The sequence below is a fragment of the Melitaea cinxia genome, chromosome 17, assembly GCF_905220565.1.
Source record: "Melitaea cinxia chromosome 17, ilMelCinx1.1, whole genome shotgun sequence".
Lineage (NCBI taxonomy): Eukaryota > Metazoa > Arthropoda > Insecta > Lepidoptera > Nymphalidae > Melitaea > Melitaea cinxia.
Genome location: NC_059410.1, coordinates 7,988,232 through 8,005,976, shown reverse-complemented (window position 1 = coordinate 8,005,976; position 17,745 = coordinate 7,988,232). Strand labels below are relative to the sequence as shown.

The 17,745-nt window shown below is 32.6% G+C and overlaps 1 protein-coding gene across 1 annotated transcript in view; it reads left to right on the top strand.

Annotated features, from left to right (window-relative positions):
- The window catches only part of LOC123661746 (putative glycerol kinase 5), a 21,045-nt gene extending 4,763 nt beyond the window's left edge, over positions 1-16,282 (top strand). Inside the window, exons 5-11 of the mRNA XM_045596689.1 lie at positions 1,408-1,522; positions 3,779-3,981; positions 4,812-5,043; positions 6,450-6,544; positions 7,405-7,568; positions 15,279-15,412; positions 15,516-16,282. Coding sequence (XP_045452645.1) covers positions 1,408-1,522; positions 3,779-3,981; positions 4,812-5,043; positions 6,450-6,544; positions 7,405-7,568; positions 15,279-15,412; positions 15,516-15,769 — 1,197 coding nt within the window. The 3' untranslated portion in view covers positions 15,770-16,282. The remainder of the gene's footprint in view (positions 1-1,407; positions 1,523-3,778; positions 3,982-4,811; positions 5,044-6,449; positions 6,545-7,404; positions 7,569-15,278; positions 15,413-15,515) is intronic.
- Positions 16,283-17,745: the final 1,463 nt, after the last annotated feature.

Sequence of the window (17,745 nt, the reverse complement as noted above, 5' to 3'; positions counted from 1 at the left end):
ATAATTAATTTGTTAAAAATTTCAAGTATGTTATGTAACAACAGTCAATAAATTTAAAATAAAATTTAAAAAATCAATTTTATGAAACAATTTTTTTAAATTGATTTAGTTTTTTCAGTTTACGAATGAATCTAATATTTACGATATGAATAAAAAAGCATTTAATGACATCGACACCGACAAACATATTAATTAACAAATAACAAGACAAACAGATTGAAATGCCTATTTGTATTGATAGTGTGAGAAAAGAAAATTAAATTATACATTTGTTTACAGAAATTATCATTATATTATTTTATTCATTTTCGTAATATGTTTATTTTATTTATATTTTATTATGAAAGTATCAAATGCGTTTTATCCGCTATAGGCGCTTGGCGCGTGTGAGCGAAAAAGACGGCTGCGCAGAATTTGGCGTGGACCTTACCTCTAAGAGCGCTAGCGCTCGACTGATTTACCGGGCTTGATGCGTGGCAATATATACTATCTTTTTATTATTTAATATAAAATGTATTAAAAATAATTACATCTTTTAATTATTTTTTTTGTATTTTATAATGATGTAAGTTTACTTTGATGAAGATAGTTCGTTAAAATTTCTTAGTTTTCTAAGAGAAATATCGCTTTTAAAATTGTACTTATTTGGAAAATATTCGTAACTTTAAATTTTTTTTATCGTTTAATAGAGATACAAATGGAATAAAAATCTATGATAGTGGACAACAAAATTATATTCCACATATTATGATATTTTTTTAAAATGGTTTCAACGTAGAGGTTATTGAAAAGTAGGACTTCAAAGTATACATTGCGACCGTTTACCCAGGGAGGAGGCTGATGAAAAGGTTAATAATTTTATACACATAATATAAATCAAAATTCTGATCTGACTATGGACTACAACAAAGGTTGCTCTATTATATTTCAAGAATATAAATTACATTATTGCATCCAACACTGAGATTAACGACGTCAAAATATTACAATTTCGCGGATTGTTACCGATTTTTGTGAAATGGCTCTTAAGACCCACGGAAGGTTTTAATACTAAATGATATTTAAAAAAAAACTATGTAAATAAAAATCTATTAACTTTGGACAGAACGAAGTCTGTACGGGCAACTAGTGTTAGAGTTATGACGAGATTCGCTATTTCTTTGTAATGTCCTCCCTAATAATCTAAAATATTTTGAATGTAAGCTTTGTTATTGATACTAAGAAAATATTAAAAACTACACTAATATTGTTTAAAAATTTACGTTCAAAATTATATGATATTTATAAACAATTTCGTTATATTAATTTACGTTAATTTAAAATTAAAATTCTCTATCGTTGAAATTATTTTAGATATAATTGAGATGACCTAAATTAGGGTATAAATTAATTTTTCTCTTATTACAGACAACATTGAGGTTACATTGGGCTTTGCTAAACATCCCCGAGTTAAAGGCCGCATTACAAAAAAACGATGCTTTGTTTGGAACCTTGGACACTTGGCTGCTGTATAAAATGACAGGTATTGCATCTTTTGATATATTTCTCGTATAAAATACGCAATTATAATATTTTTCTCTAGTTGTTAATGTGTAGAATCCTAGTCATTTAAACGTCTTTTTGATGTCATTTGAAACAAAAAAGTTATAGTCAACAAATAATATAATTAAAGTATGTAGGTAATGTTTCCCTTTTGAATATCTAGCAGTTAGATGTATACTGTTCATATGTTGTATTGTCTGAAAGCCTGACTCCATGGGAAAAGCAAATTATGCATTTAGTTTCTGTACCTACTTTGTTTATGTTACATAGTACACATGTAAAAATAATTTTTACACAACACAAAGAAAGCAAGCATAAATTTGTTAGAAGGAAGAATAAATACAATAATTTTATAATAACTTTTTATCTATAAATATTTTTTTATCTATAGTTTTTTTTAAATTATATTATGGGCTTACTCTTGACCTCAGTCTAGCTCTAGAGCAGAGACGAGGTCGAAGATGGAGCGAGCTCGCCCAGAAGAAGCCTGTTCACTCGCACTTTAAACATGTTCGGGTTATATGAACTCGGTAATACAGACGCCGGCAGGGAATTCCACTCGTTGGCAGTGCGCATTAAAAAAGATGATTCGAAGCGCTTTGTACGTATGAAGGGTATATGAGTCAGGTAGGGATGAAAGCCTGCAGTACGTCTGTAAGTCCGATGGAAGAAAGGAGATGGGGGTATGAGCTCGTGCGGCTCCAGAGAACACTCCACAAAGTACAATCTGTAAAAGACTGTTAGACTGGCAACTTTTCTTCGGTGAGCCAGAGCGTGAAGAGATTCCACCAATCTGGCGTTACCGATTAGCCCTTGTTTAAGATGCCAAGCTTTCTGGCCGCAGTTTGCGCTTTGGACTCAATGTTTTGCCAAAGTTGAGATTAGAACTCAACTCCATGCCAAGGAGGTCGAGGGTATCGGACACAGGAACAGGTGTACAAGGAAAGTAGGAGTCAAGTTGAAAGGACTCCGTTTGGTGGAGAACAAGCCTGTGTTTTGGCGGCGTTGAACGTGACCAGGTTGCAATCACCCCATTGGGATACGTGCCCTAGTATTGAGTTCGTACGCTTTATCATGGCCTCTCTCTGAGAATGTATTACGTCCCTGTTGTCTCTTGCGCTGGACAGATATCTCTAAGCAACCATACGCGTATCCAACAATGCCTGGTTGTAGCATGTCGTTAATATGGAGCAGGAAAAGAGTTGCAGAGAGAAAAGAACCACTGTTGTATCCAACGCAAAAAAAAATAACCAGTCCATATACCGATGAGGGCTTATAGGGTATATAATATTGTAGTTCGGTATTTTCATCAAATTAATGCAATTGGAACTACGGGACAAATCTCGCTACAAGTTTTTATATTAAATATAATACTAGCTAGTAAAATATAAAAGCTTGTCGCGAGATTTTACAATTTATATTTATTCAGATCTAGGTTTATGATTTTCTGATTTATTCTCGACATTTATTTTGTAAAAGAATTTTCAAAACCAATTTTATAGTTCCAGAGATTTGGCCCTATAAACCTACCAGCAATCTTAATCCAGTAAAAGTTTACCTCTTTATAATATAATTGTATATTCTGAAATAGATGAAATTTTTCTTTATAATGAAAAGAATAGAATATACACTAAATTTATGTCACCACGAACGTGAAAGATTTAAACAATTAGTATTAAATACTGTGGTGTCTAGGGAAAAAGAAAAAAGAAGATAAGTCAATTTATAATTACGTCATAAATAAAAACTTTGAAAAATGATATTTTCGCATGAATATTTTTCCAAAATATAAATATGTCTTATAGGCGATAAGGAGTTAAGTAATTAAAATATTGAACGTTAAATAAATTAAAATTTTCCAACAAATTACACGAGTAGCTTCCTTATTAATTGCCCATTGTGAAAAGTTCAAATGTACTCGTACTTATCTTATTTTTCCTTAACACCACTGAAATATGACCTTCAATTTATCATAATTGATGATTACCTTGGAACAATTAAAAGTAGATTTTTAAATCTGATAATGCACTTATACTTTACTTTTATTATCTTTAAAATGATTTAATGGTAAAAAAGTAACATACACAAAAAAAAAAAATTGGAATTATAATTGTAATGAATTAATTCTTGAGTTTAATGGCTTTCAGTTGTGCTGGTAGGGCGCAGTCGATTTTGCTAGTGTAACCTAGGAAATTTATAACACTTATTTTCAGTTACTAACAAATTAAATTTTTAGGCAGTAAGCTCCACATGACAGACGTTTCATCGGCGTCAGCAACTGGCTTTTTTGACCCCTTCACTATGCAGTGGTCGAGTTGGGTAATGAGCTTTTTCGATATACCACAAACCCCCTTACCGAAAGTGGTCGATACTGTGGGCGAGCACTTCACTAGTACTGCGGAAGAAATATGGGGGCACGGGATACCCATACGTTGTGTTGTAAGTGTAGTGTAGTATTATTTATAAATATCCCAAAGCTGGAAAACGGTCGGCTGGAAATCTTAAGTCGAAGAATATTAGATTGGTCTTCCACTGTTGATTACCTGTCATCAAAATTTTTTTATAGGGACAAGTGGGTTTTCCTTTGATACTTTTTTTTCATCGCCATCAAGTGTATGGTGATGAAAAAAATAATCGAGAGAATATTTTTTTCATCAAATAATAAATCACAATTCTAAAAAATTTAAATGTTACAATTTATAATTTTGCGTCTTCGGTGCGACAAAGCCAGCCCTGTGGTACCAACCCGCCTGCCCAGCCTGCCTGCCTATATTCTTTACTGCCGTAACCACAGAGCAGAATTATATTATTCACTTTAGCCTATCGCAGTCCACTGCTGGACATAGGTTAGATCTACAAGTTTGCGCCAAAAATGTCGTGAACTCATGTGCATTACCCATAGTCACCACGCTGGGCAGGCGGGTTATTGACCGCAGGGTTGACTTTGTCGCATCGTAGACACTATTCGAATTAGAATATTATATTATATTTAATAATTACATTATTATATTTTAAAATCCGTACAAAATATTTGGGCAGCTCTATACTACTACTCGTATATTGTATATATTTTGTCAATCAGAAAATTAGGAACGTTTGGGGTCTGGGATATTGGACTCTAACGCGCTACGAAGTCGAAATTAGCCGATTGTCTCTTTCCAAAGATTTTCAAGTTTTTAAGTTTTAATTGTATTATGTACTGTACACTTGCTTGCAACCTTAGTGGTATAAAAAAAGAATTGAATATAATTGTAGTTCTATATTTTTAGATAGCAGACCAAACAGCGTCAATGTGGGGTTCATGTTGTTTTAACGTTGGTGATGTGAAATTAACCATGGGTACCGGGACGTTTTTAAACATCAACACTGGATCAACACCACACGCGTCTGTGTCTGGACTATACCCTGTGGTCGGTTGGAGGCTGGGAGATGAGTTGATATATTCAGCGGAGGGAGGAAATAATGATACAGCTAGTATCATAAAATGGGCACAGAATTTAGGTATATACTAATTAATTTTATTAATATTTAATTAATTTTATATATATAATAAGGTCTTGTCTTGAATGAAACTTATATATAAACAGAAAAAGTCCACTATCATAACGATCAATTTAAAAAAATATTAAAATCTGCATTAGTAATATCACTCGGTCTTATTTTGAAACTTAGCAATAGCTTGCTTGCAGTCTCGAGATAAACATGTTTTTAATATTTGCCTACACGTCTAGAATCCGCTTTCAGTTAAAACAAGAATCCTCAAATCGTTTCACCAAGTAAAAAGTTGAGGTAAAACACCTCGTTTTTTTGAAGTCTGGTTAACAAAATGGTATCTAGAAGTTAAACCGGTAATTTTAACATCTATCACTATTGACTGTGAACGCAGTGTAGACATTTGATTATTATAGTATGCATTTTTAAGACTAGACTCAGTAATTTTTCATTGCAATATAATACATAAAGAATGATAAGTTGTCAAAGAAATAATACCATGACACGTATTCGATAACGAAAATGTAAACTTTATTTTTTACACCGTTTATAAACTTAAAACGAACTTATCGTAAACAAAAAGGAAACATTGATCATTATTACAGTTGACCCTTCACTTATAAATACGAAATCAGTTTTTTAATGTCACTTTACAATTTTTGAGCTAGTTACTACTTTATTGTTGATATATTATGTATTTTATCTGTCTCTCGAATGCACTACAATTTCGATAGAAGCCAATTTCTTTCTTTTTTCGTTTTGCTCATTCGTGATCATAACGAATCGTGTTTTTTTTATATAGAAATGGGGCTAGAATCAATTTAGCTAGGTCTCATGTTTGTAAAGATTCGTTTACTCTATGTATAGAACAAAAATTCGTTCACTTCACGTATAGAAAAATGGAAGAGGTAATTTTTTTAGTAAAAAATTAAAAAGTAACCATTCAAAAAAGATCTAAGTCTACATATCTCCCCTCTAGAAAATTATAGCGACACTGGACAGCTCGGATGTCCACGTAAGTTCTGAGGTAGGGCTTGAAATACCTGGCTCAAAAATCAGAACTGTTTGACTGGGGAAGTACGTCAACCTTAAAAAGGTTACAGAAAATAATCCCGCACTAAAGTAATGTTGTGTTCTGTGTTAAGTAAGGCGGTTAGAGCTCTTGAGAAGGGTAGAGCAAGGGTCAGCAACGCGTTTGCGATGCGTCTTGTGTTGCTGGCGTCTATAAACTACGGTAACTACTTACTATACAAAGTACCCAACGATTATTTACGACATTTGTAATATTAAAAAGTACCATTTACAATAAAAAAGTCAAAGGCTGTGATAAATAGTTTAGTTCTTTTCTAAAGTCAGAAATAGACATCCTTGCTGTAGACACGATTAATTTATTCTGTTTTTTTTTCAATTTGCAGGTTTATTTGACAACCCACAAGACACAGCTGAAATTGCTATGTCGGTGCCTGATACTGATGACGTGTTCTTTATACCCGCTTTCAGTGGTTTGGGAGTAAGAATTCTTGCATTTTTTATTTTATTTTGAAAATCGTTATATTTAATTATAAGGAAAAAAATGTAAAATTGCGTTTTTAGTGTTCTTTAAATGGAAATTTAATTTCACGAATTTTAAATTAACTTGAAATGAAATTTCGGCATTAAAAACCTGTATAAACTTTACTATTTAAGAAATTACTATCCATTAAAACCTTTTTTATCGTTTTTATATTTTCATTCGTATGAAATATAATATATATATATATAGATTATATATATATACCGTAGCGTGCATTCCATATAGGCAGAAAGGCACTGTCTACCCTGGCATGTTACTAAAAATGATATATAAAACATGAACATTACATATTTTTAATACATATTTTTGAAAAAGACATAAATTATAATTCAATTTAAATCCGCTTCAAAAAAACTCGACGTCATATACGCGATATCAGCGCTTCGTGCGCATCGACGACGGGCCTTTTATGAAACTTCTGCCTATAATGCAGTTGCTGTGCGTGTATTTGTATGCCTGCATTATTAGTATAAATGCACTTTACGTGTCCAATAATGTACTTATCTGTTCTTTTAATTATCTAAAAGCCTCTAGTCCCAACAAAATTAAAATAAATTAGGAAAAAATTGCGAGAAAGTAATTGCAGTGTGGCTGTTCAAATTTTTTTTGACTGCCTACATTGTCTAAAAACTTTATGCACGCCACTGTATATATACTTGATTATATTTCGTCTATTTACGTTGTATCACTCGTCTATGTAATTAAAGTCTGTTTCGTTTGCGAGCACACACAATTTTGACACTGGATATCACTGCCCAAAAGACACATTAGATATAAAACATGAACGTGTACCGCAGCCGCCGTACAACGACGGCACGGCGGCGTCGGGCTTCGTGGGCGTGAAGCCGTCGACGCGCGCGCCGCACCTCGTGCGCGCCGTGCTCGAGGCGCTCGCCTTCCGCACCGCGCAGCTGGCCGCCTGCGCGCGCCGAGAGACCGCCTTCGACTTCTCCGCGATCAGGTCGCCGCTCCTACGCCGCTCCTACGCCGCTCCTACGCCGCTCCTACGCCGCTCCTACGCCGCTCCTACGCCGCTCCTACGCCGCTCCTACGTCGCTCCTACGTCGCTCCTACGCCGCTCCTACGCCGCTCCGCAGGCGGGCACGGCCTACCCGGTGGCTACCGTGGATACGCCGGGAGGAGCTCTGGCTACCTTACTCACCACGGGAATACTCCACTAATATTACTTGAGAGCAGTATTAATTTGCTGTCTGTGTTTTGTGTTGTGTTGACGGTTACAGCCATGGATTGTAGCTGTTGCGCTGGCGGTTGTGGGTTCGATTCCCCGCACATGACAAACATTTGTATTTGCCATACAGGTGTTTGCCGTGGTCTGGGTGTTTGTGCAGTCCTTGTGGGTCTCCCCACCGTGCCTCGGAGAGCACGTTAAGCTGTCGGTCCCGGTCATTATCATGTACACCTGATAGCGGTCGTTACTCATAGTAAGGAATATATCCGCCAACCCGCAGTGGAGCAGCGTGGTGGATTAAGCTCTGATCCTTCTCCTACATGGGGTAAGCGGCCTATGCCCAGTAGTGGGATATTACAGGCTGAAGCGTTTTGTGTTTGTCTGGACCTCCGGTCGAAACGAAGTTCCCTTGATAAATACATGAATACAAGTGTGTACAAAAGGCGGGCTTAACGCTAATGCATTTTCTACCAGCCAACCTTCGTATGTGCAAGAAAGTGTAGTGTAGGTGTACAATAATAAAAAAACAAATAATATAATAAAACATTACATAATTATCATAACATAAATACTATATATATAGTGAAATTTCTAATATTTTTTTTTTTATTTCTATACAATGATTTAATGTGGAGTAAAGGGTAAAGGTGTACATGGAATAAATAAATAAAACAAAAAATAAAAAAATGTCGCAAGAAATGTCGAGAAAAAGTCTTGCAATTTTGAAACTTCGTTTCAAAATTATTGCTATAATGTTCTCGTTATAAAGATGAATAATTGTCTTTGCAGTCAAACGAAGAAAAACCGACTATGCTTATTAACATAATAACAACAACATTCAAATATGCGTCGTTAGATTACACGTTGTTACAGAATGCGTTGAAGAAATAAAGGTTCACTGCTCGTTCCCCGTAGGTGATAGCGTGATATTATGTAGCCTATATGTTGACCTGACTTCTTAATAATATTCGTGCCAAATTTGAAGTAAATCCATACCTACCCCACCCCAGCCTGCAAAATAATGATATTTGTAATCAAAAAAATACTAACTGATAGATTTTGAATAGCTTAATTCAACTACGTTGTCCATTTAAATTGCTCACCTTAAATTATATAATTAAAAATCATTTTTTTTAAATCAATTATTTTCAAACTCCTATATCTTTTGATGTATACAATATTTTAAATTGCTCAAAGTGTTAAAAAACTACTCAAGTTGCATTTATAATTGCTCAAGTATAGTTTGGAACAGATCCACTTCCCTTAATTTTTAAATAAATATAAATAGTTTGAACCAATAAAATATTGATATTTGTAAAAAAAAATACTAATCGATACATTTTCAATAGCTCATTTCAACTACGTTGTCCTATTAAATTGCTCACCTCAAATTATTTAATTATAAATCAAAAAAGTCGTTGAAAAATATTCTTTTATCAATATTTTCAAACTCCTATATCTTTTGATGTATACAATTTTTTAAATTGCTCAACGTGTTAAAACCCTGCTCAAGTTGCATTTATAATTGCTCAAGTACAGATTTGAACAGCTCCACTTTCCTTAATTTTTAAATAAATATATAAAGTTGGAACAAATTTAACGTTTATATCGATAAAGTGAGCGCTGCAGATGCGCATAGACAATGATGGGAAGCCAAAAAATTTGCAGATATTCGAAATAAAAAGATGCTAATCGTTCGATTTTCAATAGCTCAATTCAACTACGTTGGTCTTTTAAATTGCTCACTTCAAATTATTTAATTAAAAATCAAAAAAGTCGTTGAAAAATATTCTTTTATCAATATTTTTAAACTTCTACATCTTTTGATGTATAATAATAATAATAATAATAATATAAGCCTTTATTCAGACGTATACAGTTTCCAATAAAGTTTAACTTAATTTGACGACTGCTGAGTCGTCGACATCGACAGCACGGTCTGTCTGCCTTTTGGCAAAGGCCTCCTCCATTTCCTTCCACTCTGTTCTATTAAGTGCTCTTCTAGTCCATGTTTTTCCTGCCATATTTTTTATCTCATCTTCCCACCTCCTGAACTGTCTACCTCGATTTCTTTTCCCATTCCTCGGATACCAAAATATTGTGCTCTTATTCCATTTTTCGATCCCTCTTATTAGGTGACCAGTCCACCTCCACTTTAGCGATCTCACTTGTGTGGTTACACTCTTAATTTTTGTGCGTCTTCTGATATTTTTGTTTTGTGTTCTTTCAGACTTTCTTATACTTAGCATACTTCTTTCCATAGCAACTTGACACGTTTCTAGCCTTTTGTATTGCGCTTTAGTTAGGGCCCAAGTCTGACAGCCATACGTTAAGACGGGGAGTATACATGTATTATATAATTTTGTTTTGATAATGGTCTTAGTTTCTGTGTTCTTCATTATTTCTTTAAGCCCCCAGTAACGTTTCCATGCATTTCCGATTCTTGTGTCTATTTCCTTTGACATTATATCTGTGACTGAAATTTGTTGTCCTAGGTAAGTGTACTCTTTTACATACTCGACTGGCTCGCCATATACAAAGATAGGGTCTTCGATTGCGTTTGTCAAGGCTTTAGTTTTCGAAGTGTTCATGGTTAAGCCTATTTTACGACTTTCTTTGTCCAAGTCTATGAGCATGTGTTGTAGTTGCTCTTTCGTGTTGGCAAATAACACAATGTCATCGGCGAATCGCAAATGTGAAAGTTTCTCACCATTTATATTGATGCCATACTCGTCCCATTTTAGTTGTCGAAAGACCTCTTCCAATACGGATGTGAATAATTTTGGTGATAATGGGTCTCCTTGTCGTACTCCTCTGTTTATTTTTATTTCTTTTCCCTCTTTTTCTAGTTTTATTTTAGCTGTGCTATTAGTGTATATGTTCTTTAGAATCCTGATGTATTTATGTTCTATTCCTTGAATCTTTAAGCTGTGCCATATACTGTTATGCTCTATAGAATCGAATGCTTTATTATAGTCAATAAAACAACAGTAAAATGGTATCCTAAATTCCTTGCTCTTCTCTAAAATTTGTCTTACAGTAAATATGTGATCTAGTGTCGAATATCCCGCGCGGAAGCCAGCCTGTTCTTTGGGCTGATTTTCATCCAGAGTTCTTGTTATTCGTCGAAGAATAATTTTTGAAAATATTTTGTGGATATTCGACATTAAGCTAATTGGTCTATAATTATTAATGTCCATCTTGTCGCCTTTTTTGTGGATTAAGATAATTGTTGATGTGGTCCATTGAGTTGGAATTTCCTCAGTATGTAATATACAATCAAATATGCATTTTAACAATGGCGCGATCTCGTTTTTGCAGTTTATAAGTAACTCATTATTAATTTCGTCGGGGCCAGGAGCTTTATCCTTCTTTTGTGTTTCGATTGCCTTAATTATTTCTTCTATTAATATAGGTGGTACATTGTTCTTGTTGTTTAGGTCAGTGTCGCTTATTAGATTTTTGCTGGTGTAAAGATTTTCGTAGTAGTTTGTTGCTATTGATAGTATGTCGTACCTTTTTGTCTTTGTTTTGGAAAATTGGTCTTTCATGCTAGGTATCCAGTTTGTCTTTTCGGTAAGAAATCTAAGTGCCTTTTTTATACCTCCAGTCTGATTAATATGTTTTTCGAATGTATTTAGCCTAAATTTCTCTCTCTCTTTTTTTATTTGAGTTTTTATCTGTTTGCTTATTTCACCTATTTGATTTCTAATGTTTTTTGTTTTATTTGGCGTCTTAATTAGTTTTAGTCTTTTTTCCATAAGTTCAATAACTTGTTCTGATAAGTGTCCTTTGTCCTTTGAATTATTTTTAGTATTGGTGTCTGATCTTGCCGTTAGTATCTCATGAACTATGTTGTATTTTTGTTGATTGTCCAAGTTTTGAAGAGAGGATTCTGTCACTAATTTGAGATTTTTCTTAATGCTGTCTATTCTTTGTTTGTTGATTGGCATTGACTTTTTAACTTTGAAAGGACGATTTAATTTCCAATTAGTTGATGTGTTCATACGTGCTCTGAGCATTCTATGGTTACTATTAAAATTTAAATTTGCTACGGTGCCACATTCCTCAAATGACTTTGGTTTATTTGTCAAAAAGTAGTCGATTTCATTTTTATACCGGCCATCTGGCGATATCCATGTCCATCTCCTAGAAGCTCTTTTTTTAAACATGCTGTTCATTATTTTAAAGTTATTTTCAAACGCCATTTCCATCAGTCTTTGCCCGTTTCTTGTTCTTTTCCCACTGCAGTAGGGGCCCAGTATAACTTCTTCTCCCTTTCGTGGCGTTCCAATTCGTGCATTAAAATCACCCATCACAATGCAGTTTCTGTGCGTATATTCTTTTAAGGCATTGTTAAGGGATGAGTAAAATGCATCAATTTCTGAATTAGTTGCCTGTTCAGTTGGAGAATATATTTGCACTATAGACCACGTTTCTTTACCCGGAGGGATTTGAATATTCAATATAGCAATTCTGTCTGATATACCTATTATTTCAACGATAAAATTCCTGAGTTCTTTCTTAATCAAAAATCCTACTCCATTTCTCCCAGGAATTTCGCCTTTGTAATATAGTATGACTTGATTATACTCTTCTATAGCTTCGCCATTCCTTCTTACCTCACTCAAGCCAATGATGTCCCATTTGATATGTTCTAGGGAGTATAGAAGTTCTTGCAGGTTTTCATCGTTTCTTAATGAAAGTATGTTATATGTAGCTATATATATTTGTTTTGATTTTTTGTTTTCCTTTTTTTTTAATAATGTTTCCGTTTGCAGGAGTAGGGTAGTATTTGGAGGGTAGTGGTCGTCATTCCCCACGGAGACCAGCCGTCTTGGGGACAGAGTTTTGGCTGTTGCGTTGGATAGATGTTTCCTGTAGCTCCGGTTGAGTTCCATGTTGTCGATGTCTATTGAACGTTTTTTGATGTGGAGGGTGTTGAAAGCGACACGGATCTATTTCGTGCCACGTAGTCCAACATACTTGTTTTATTAATTTTTTTTGGTGCCAAAGTAGATGGTTGATTCGGAGTTCTTTTGATGTATACAATATTTTAAATTGCTCAACGTGTTAAACAACTGCTCAAGTTACATTTATAATTGCTCAAGTTCAGTTTGGAACAGCTCCACTTTCCTTAATTTTTAAATAAATATATAAAGTTCGAACAAATTTAACTTTTATATCATAAGACAAGGTGAGCGCTGCGGATGCGCATAGACAATGATGGGAAGCCAAAAATTGCGGATATTTTTAATAAAAAAGATGCTAATCGTTCAATTATCAATAGCTCAATTCAACCTCGTTATCCTTTTAAATTTCTCACCTCAAATTATATAATTAAAAATCAATTTTTTTTTTAAATCATATATTTTCAAACTCCTATATCTTTTGATGTATACAATATTTTAAATTGCTCAACGTGTTAAAGAACTGCTCAAGTTGCATTTATAATTGCTCAAGTACAGTTTGGAACAGCTCCACTTTCCTTAATTTTTAAATAAATATAAATTGTTTGAACAAATAAAATAATGATATTTGTAAAAAAAATACTAATCGATACATTTTCAATAGCTCAATTCAACTACGTTGTCCTTTTAAATTGGTCAACTCAAATTATTTAATTAAAAATCGAAAAGTCGTTGAAAAATATTCTTTTATCAATATTTTCAAACACCTATATCTTTTGATGTATACAATATTTTAAATTGTTCAACGTGTTAAAACCCTGCTGAAGTTGCATTTATAATTGCTCAAGTACAGTTTGGAACAGTTCCACTTTCCTTAATTTTTAAATAAATATAAATAGTTTAAACAAATTTAACGTTTATATTATAAGCCAGGTGTACGCTGCGCGTGCGCATAGACAATGATGCGAAGTAAAAAAATTGCGGATATTCGTAATAAAAAAGATACTAATCGATAGATTTTCAATAACTCAATTCAACTTCGTTGCCTTTTTAATTGCTCACCTCAAATTATTTAATTAAAAATCAAAAAACTCGTTGAAAAATATTCTTTTATCAATATTTTCAAACTCCATTTAAATAATTTAAGGTGAGCAATTTAAAAGGACAACGTATTTGAATTGAGCTATTGAAAATTGAACGATTAGCATCTTTTTTATTACGAATATCTGCAATTTTTTTGCTTCGCATCATTGTCTATGCGCACGCGCAGCGTTCACCTTGTCTTATGATATAAATGTTAAATTTGTTCAAACTATTTATATTTATTTAAAAATTAAGGAAAGTGGAGCTGTTCCAAACTGTACTTGAGCAATTATAAATGCAACTTGAGCAGTTCTTTAACACTTTGAGCAATTTAAAATGTTGTATACATCAAAAGATATAGGAGTTTGAAAATATTGATAAAAGAATATTTTCAACGACTTTTTTGTTTTTTAATTAAATAATTTCAAGTGAGCAATTTAAAAGGCCAACGTAGTTGAATTGAGCTATTGAAAATCGAACGATTAGCATCTTTTTATTACGAATATCTGCAATTTGTTTGGCTTCCCATCATTGTATATGCGCATCCGCAGCGCTCACCTTGTCTTATAATATAAACGTTAAATTTGTTTAAACTATTTATATTTATTTAAAAATTAAGGGAAGTGGATCTGTTCCAAACTATACTTGAGCAATTATAAATGCAACTTGAGCAGTTTTTTAACACTTTGAGCAATTTAAAATATTGTATACATCAAAAGATATAGAAGTTTGAAAATATTTGATTTTTTTAAAAAATATTTTGATTTTTAATTATGTAATTTGAGGTGAGCAATTTAAAAGGACAACGTAGTTGAATTGAGCAATTCAAAATCTATCAATTAGTATTTTTTTGATTACAAATATCATTATTTTGCAGGCTGGGGTGGGGTAGGTTAAATCCATGCGGTACTTTTTGAGTTTATCCAGGACATATATACAGACAAACAGACAAAAATTCTAAAGACTACATTTTTGGCTTCGGTATCGATTGTAGATCCCACCCCAAGTATTCTTTTAAAAAAATATTCAGTGTAGTTTTGACTTTCCTGCCATTTTATTATATGTATAGATAATGGCGCAGTATCATTTTTTTTGTATGGTTAATGCAACATGTTGCTAAGCTACTAGTAATTATTGCGTTATTATTCTAAGTATGCGATATTTGATAAAGACCAATTTAATTATAGGTACTTTACTGCAATTAGTGGAGTGCAAAAAGTTTACATGACGACATTTTGTCGGTTCTATTCATTCATAAATTGACTATATGCCCAAATGTCGTTAAAAGTGGTTTTCGTGAATTAGATGTTTCACTTGGCCTACAGTTTTTATTTTAGTTGCATTATTTAAGGCATACTATCTATTTTTTTTTTTGTATTGATACATTGATTGATTGATTGATTTGGTAATAACTACATAAATACAATAGGCAGAACCCATTTTTACCTGATTAATCAAAATTTCAATTATAAAATGTAATTTATTACAGGTTAGATGGTGGCGTGTCTAATAACGATTTCATAGTTCAATTAGTAGCGGACTTGACAGGCTTATGCGTTGAACGACCAGCACAAGTAGAAATGTCTTCCCTTGGGTGTGCTCATATCGTTGGTTTACATTTAGGTAAGTTCTTATCCTATTAAGTACCTTGATTATACTTTTGGATTTGTGGATCTATTTTGCCTTGATAATATTCCGCGAGTTGTACAAAGTGCTTTATTTTTAGGTATATTCTCATCAAAGGAAGAATTGAAATCTCTCCGTAAGGTAAGCACCGTTTTTACTCCTCGACCTCACGTCAAAAAGGCGTATGAAGGTACGATAGCTAGATGGGAGGATGCTATAAAGAGAATGCGTGGTTGGTATTTAGGAAATAAGTCCTCTCAGTCACAGAGCTCCGTACACGATTCGAATAACTCGATCAACTCGCAAAACAGTTTCAAGGTCACGTCATTGAAAAAAAACGGACGCTCTAAATAGCGGTGGCTTTTACATTTGCTTCTGTTCATCGCGTGCGTACCTGTATGCAGATGATATTTAGCATATCCAAATAGTTTTAAGACATTTTGTTATATTTATAAATATTTGATGAAATTTTAATTACTCATGTCGGGTTGTGGTTTTATACGGTTAGGACTGCATTGTCGTGGATGATTTTTGTAACTTGCAATTGTAAAAAGTAATATTTAGTTATAAGAAAAATGTTACTCGCCCAAAGTGTTACGTAGGTATGTAAAAATTTGTTAAAAAATTCTAGATTGGTAAACGATTCACTATGTTGTTCTAGAATTACGAATTAGAAAATTAAACGAGTTAAAACTAATTATTCCTAGACGTTTAAACTCGTTCCTTTTACTAATAATGGTGGATCGAAGCGTGTTCGAAGTAAGTTAATTGACTGCTAGTGTTTGTACCTAGTTTTGTTCCTATAAATGTGCATAGCTTAAATGTTTTTATTCTTCAGATATAGCAATAAAACCACCTGAAAAAGTATTTTGAAATATATTTGATTCTTCATATGACATCGTGCCATCGCCATATTGGTTGAACCCTATCTTTAAAAAAAATACATTTTATTTAAAATTCCATTTTAATGACTGTTTCTTACCGAAACGGATACCTTTTTAACATTATGATAAGCTATACTCTTCTATGATCAGGCAATCTCAGTCAAAGATCTTTAAAAAAAAAATGAAATTATTTATTGCATTTCAATCTATTTTTGTAGATTATAATGTACTATTTTATGTAACGTGCTTATAGCAAAATTTACTAAGTCACTAATGTTGCTAATATATAAGGTAAATGTTGAATAAAGCAATAAATTTGTTTTAATCCTATGTTTAGATTATTGTAAATGAGATATCATGTAAAATTTATTGTTTAAAATCTAAAAAAGATAGACATTGTTACAATATATAGACACATTAAAAAATCTATCACGATATTAATTTATGCTCTTTCATTCATAAACTTTTTGTAAGGTTTGAAATTTTGTTTTTCTTAAGTTTGTTATTTTATCTTTAAATAATAATTATAAATTATTTCAATGGTTTAAATTTCTATATAATATAATGATATTATCCTTATCCTTAGATAAAACTGAAGACTTATTAGTAGTATTAAAACACAGTAAGTAATTATTATATTCTGACGTAATCATATCACGTATACGTTTTATAATTAAATCTATGTATTGATTTTACGAGTATAATAGACTTCATGTATGAAAAAGACAGCTTGAGATGTTCTACGAGTGTTAAATGAAATATGTTATAATCTTCGTTATTTATTTTAATTTGAGTAATGGTTATTTTTAGATAATTTTGTGAAATAGCACATATATACCTTACTGTCACTATTATGAAGATAATTAACTTCTTATTATAATATTTTATTTTTATTAAAGACATATCAATATATTGTGTTCGATAAAAAATAATTTTAATATAATATTTACTTAAATGATGTGTAGTTTGATATATTTATAGTTATCATTTTAAATTTTTATTATGTTTTCAATTTTCAAATTATGATAAAGGTGTTTAAAAATATACCTAGTATAAGGAGTTTGGTAACAGTACGACACATACTTGAATAAGTTACGTCGTGTAGACGCTAATGTGCTCTAAGTTTTCCTTTGTAGTGAGCAACACATGACAATTTTTCATCATGTTAGAACGTGACAGATCAATATACAAGTCTGTTTAAACTAGAATTATTAAATTGTTTATTATTTGATCAATATATTTCCACACTTGTGAGCAAAATATATATATTACAATTATTTTTTTAAGATAAGCGTAGAACAGTCTGAAATGGCGAAGGGAATAGTGTTACTCATATTATTTTTGCTCATTAAAAATTTATATGGATTATTACGAGACGGGATGCTATTATATCCTGAATTTTTGAAGACAAGCGCTAATGTTTGGGAAGGCAATGATTATATTGAT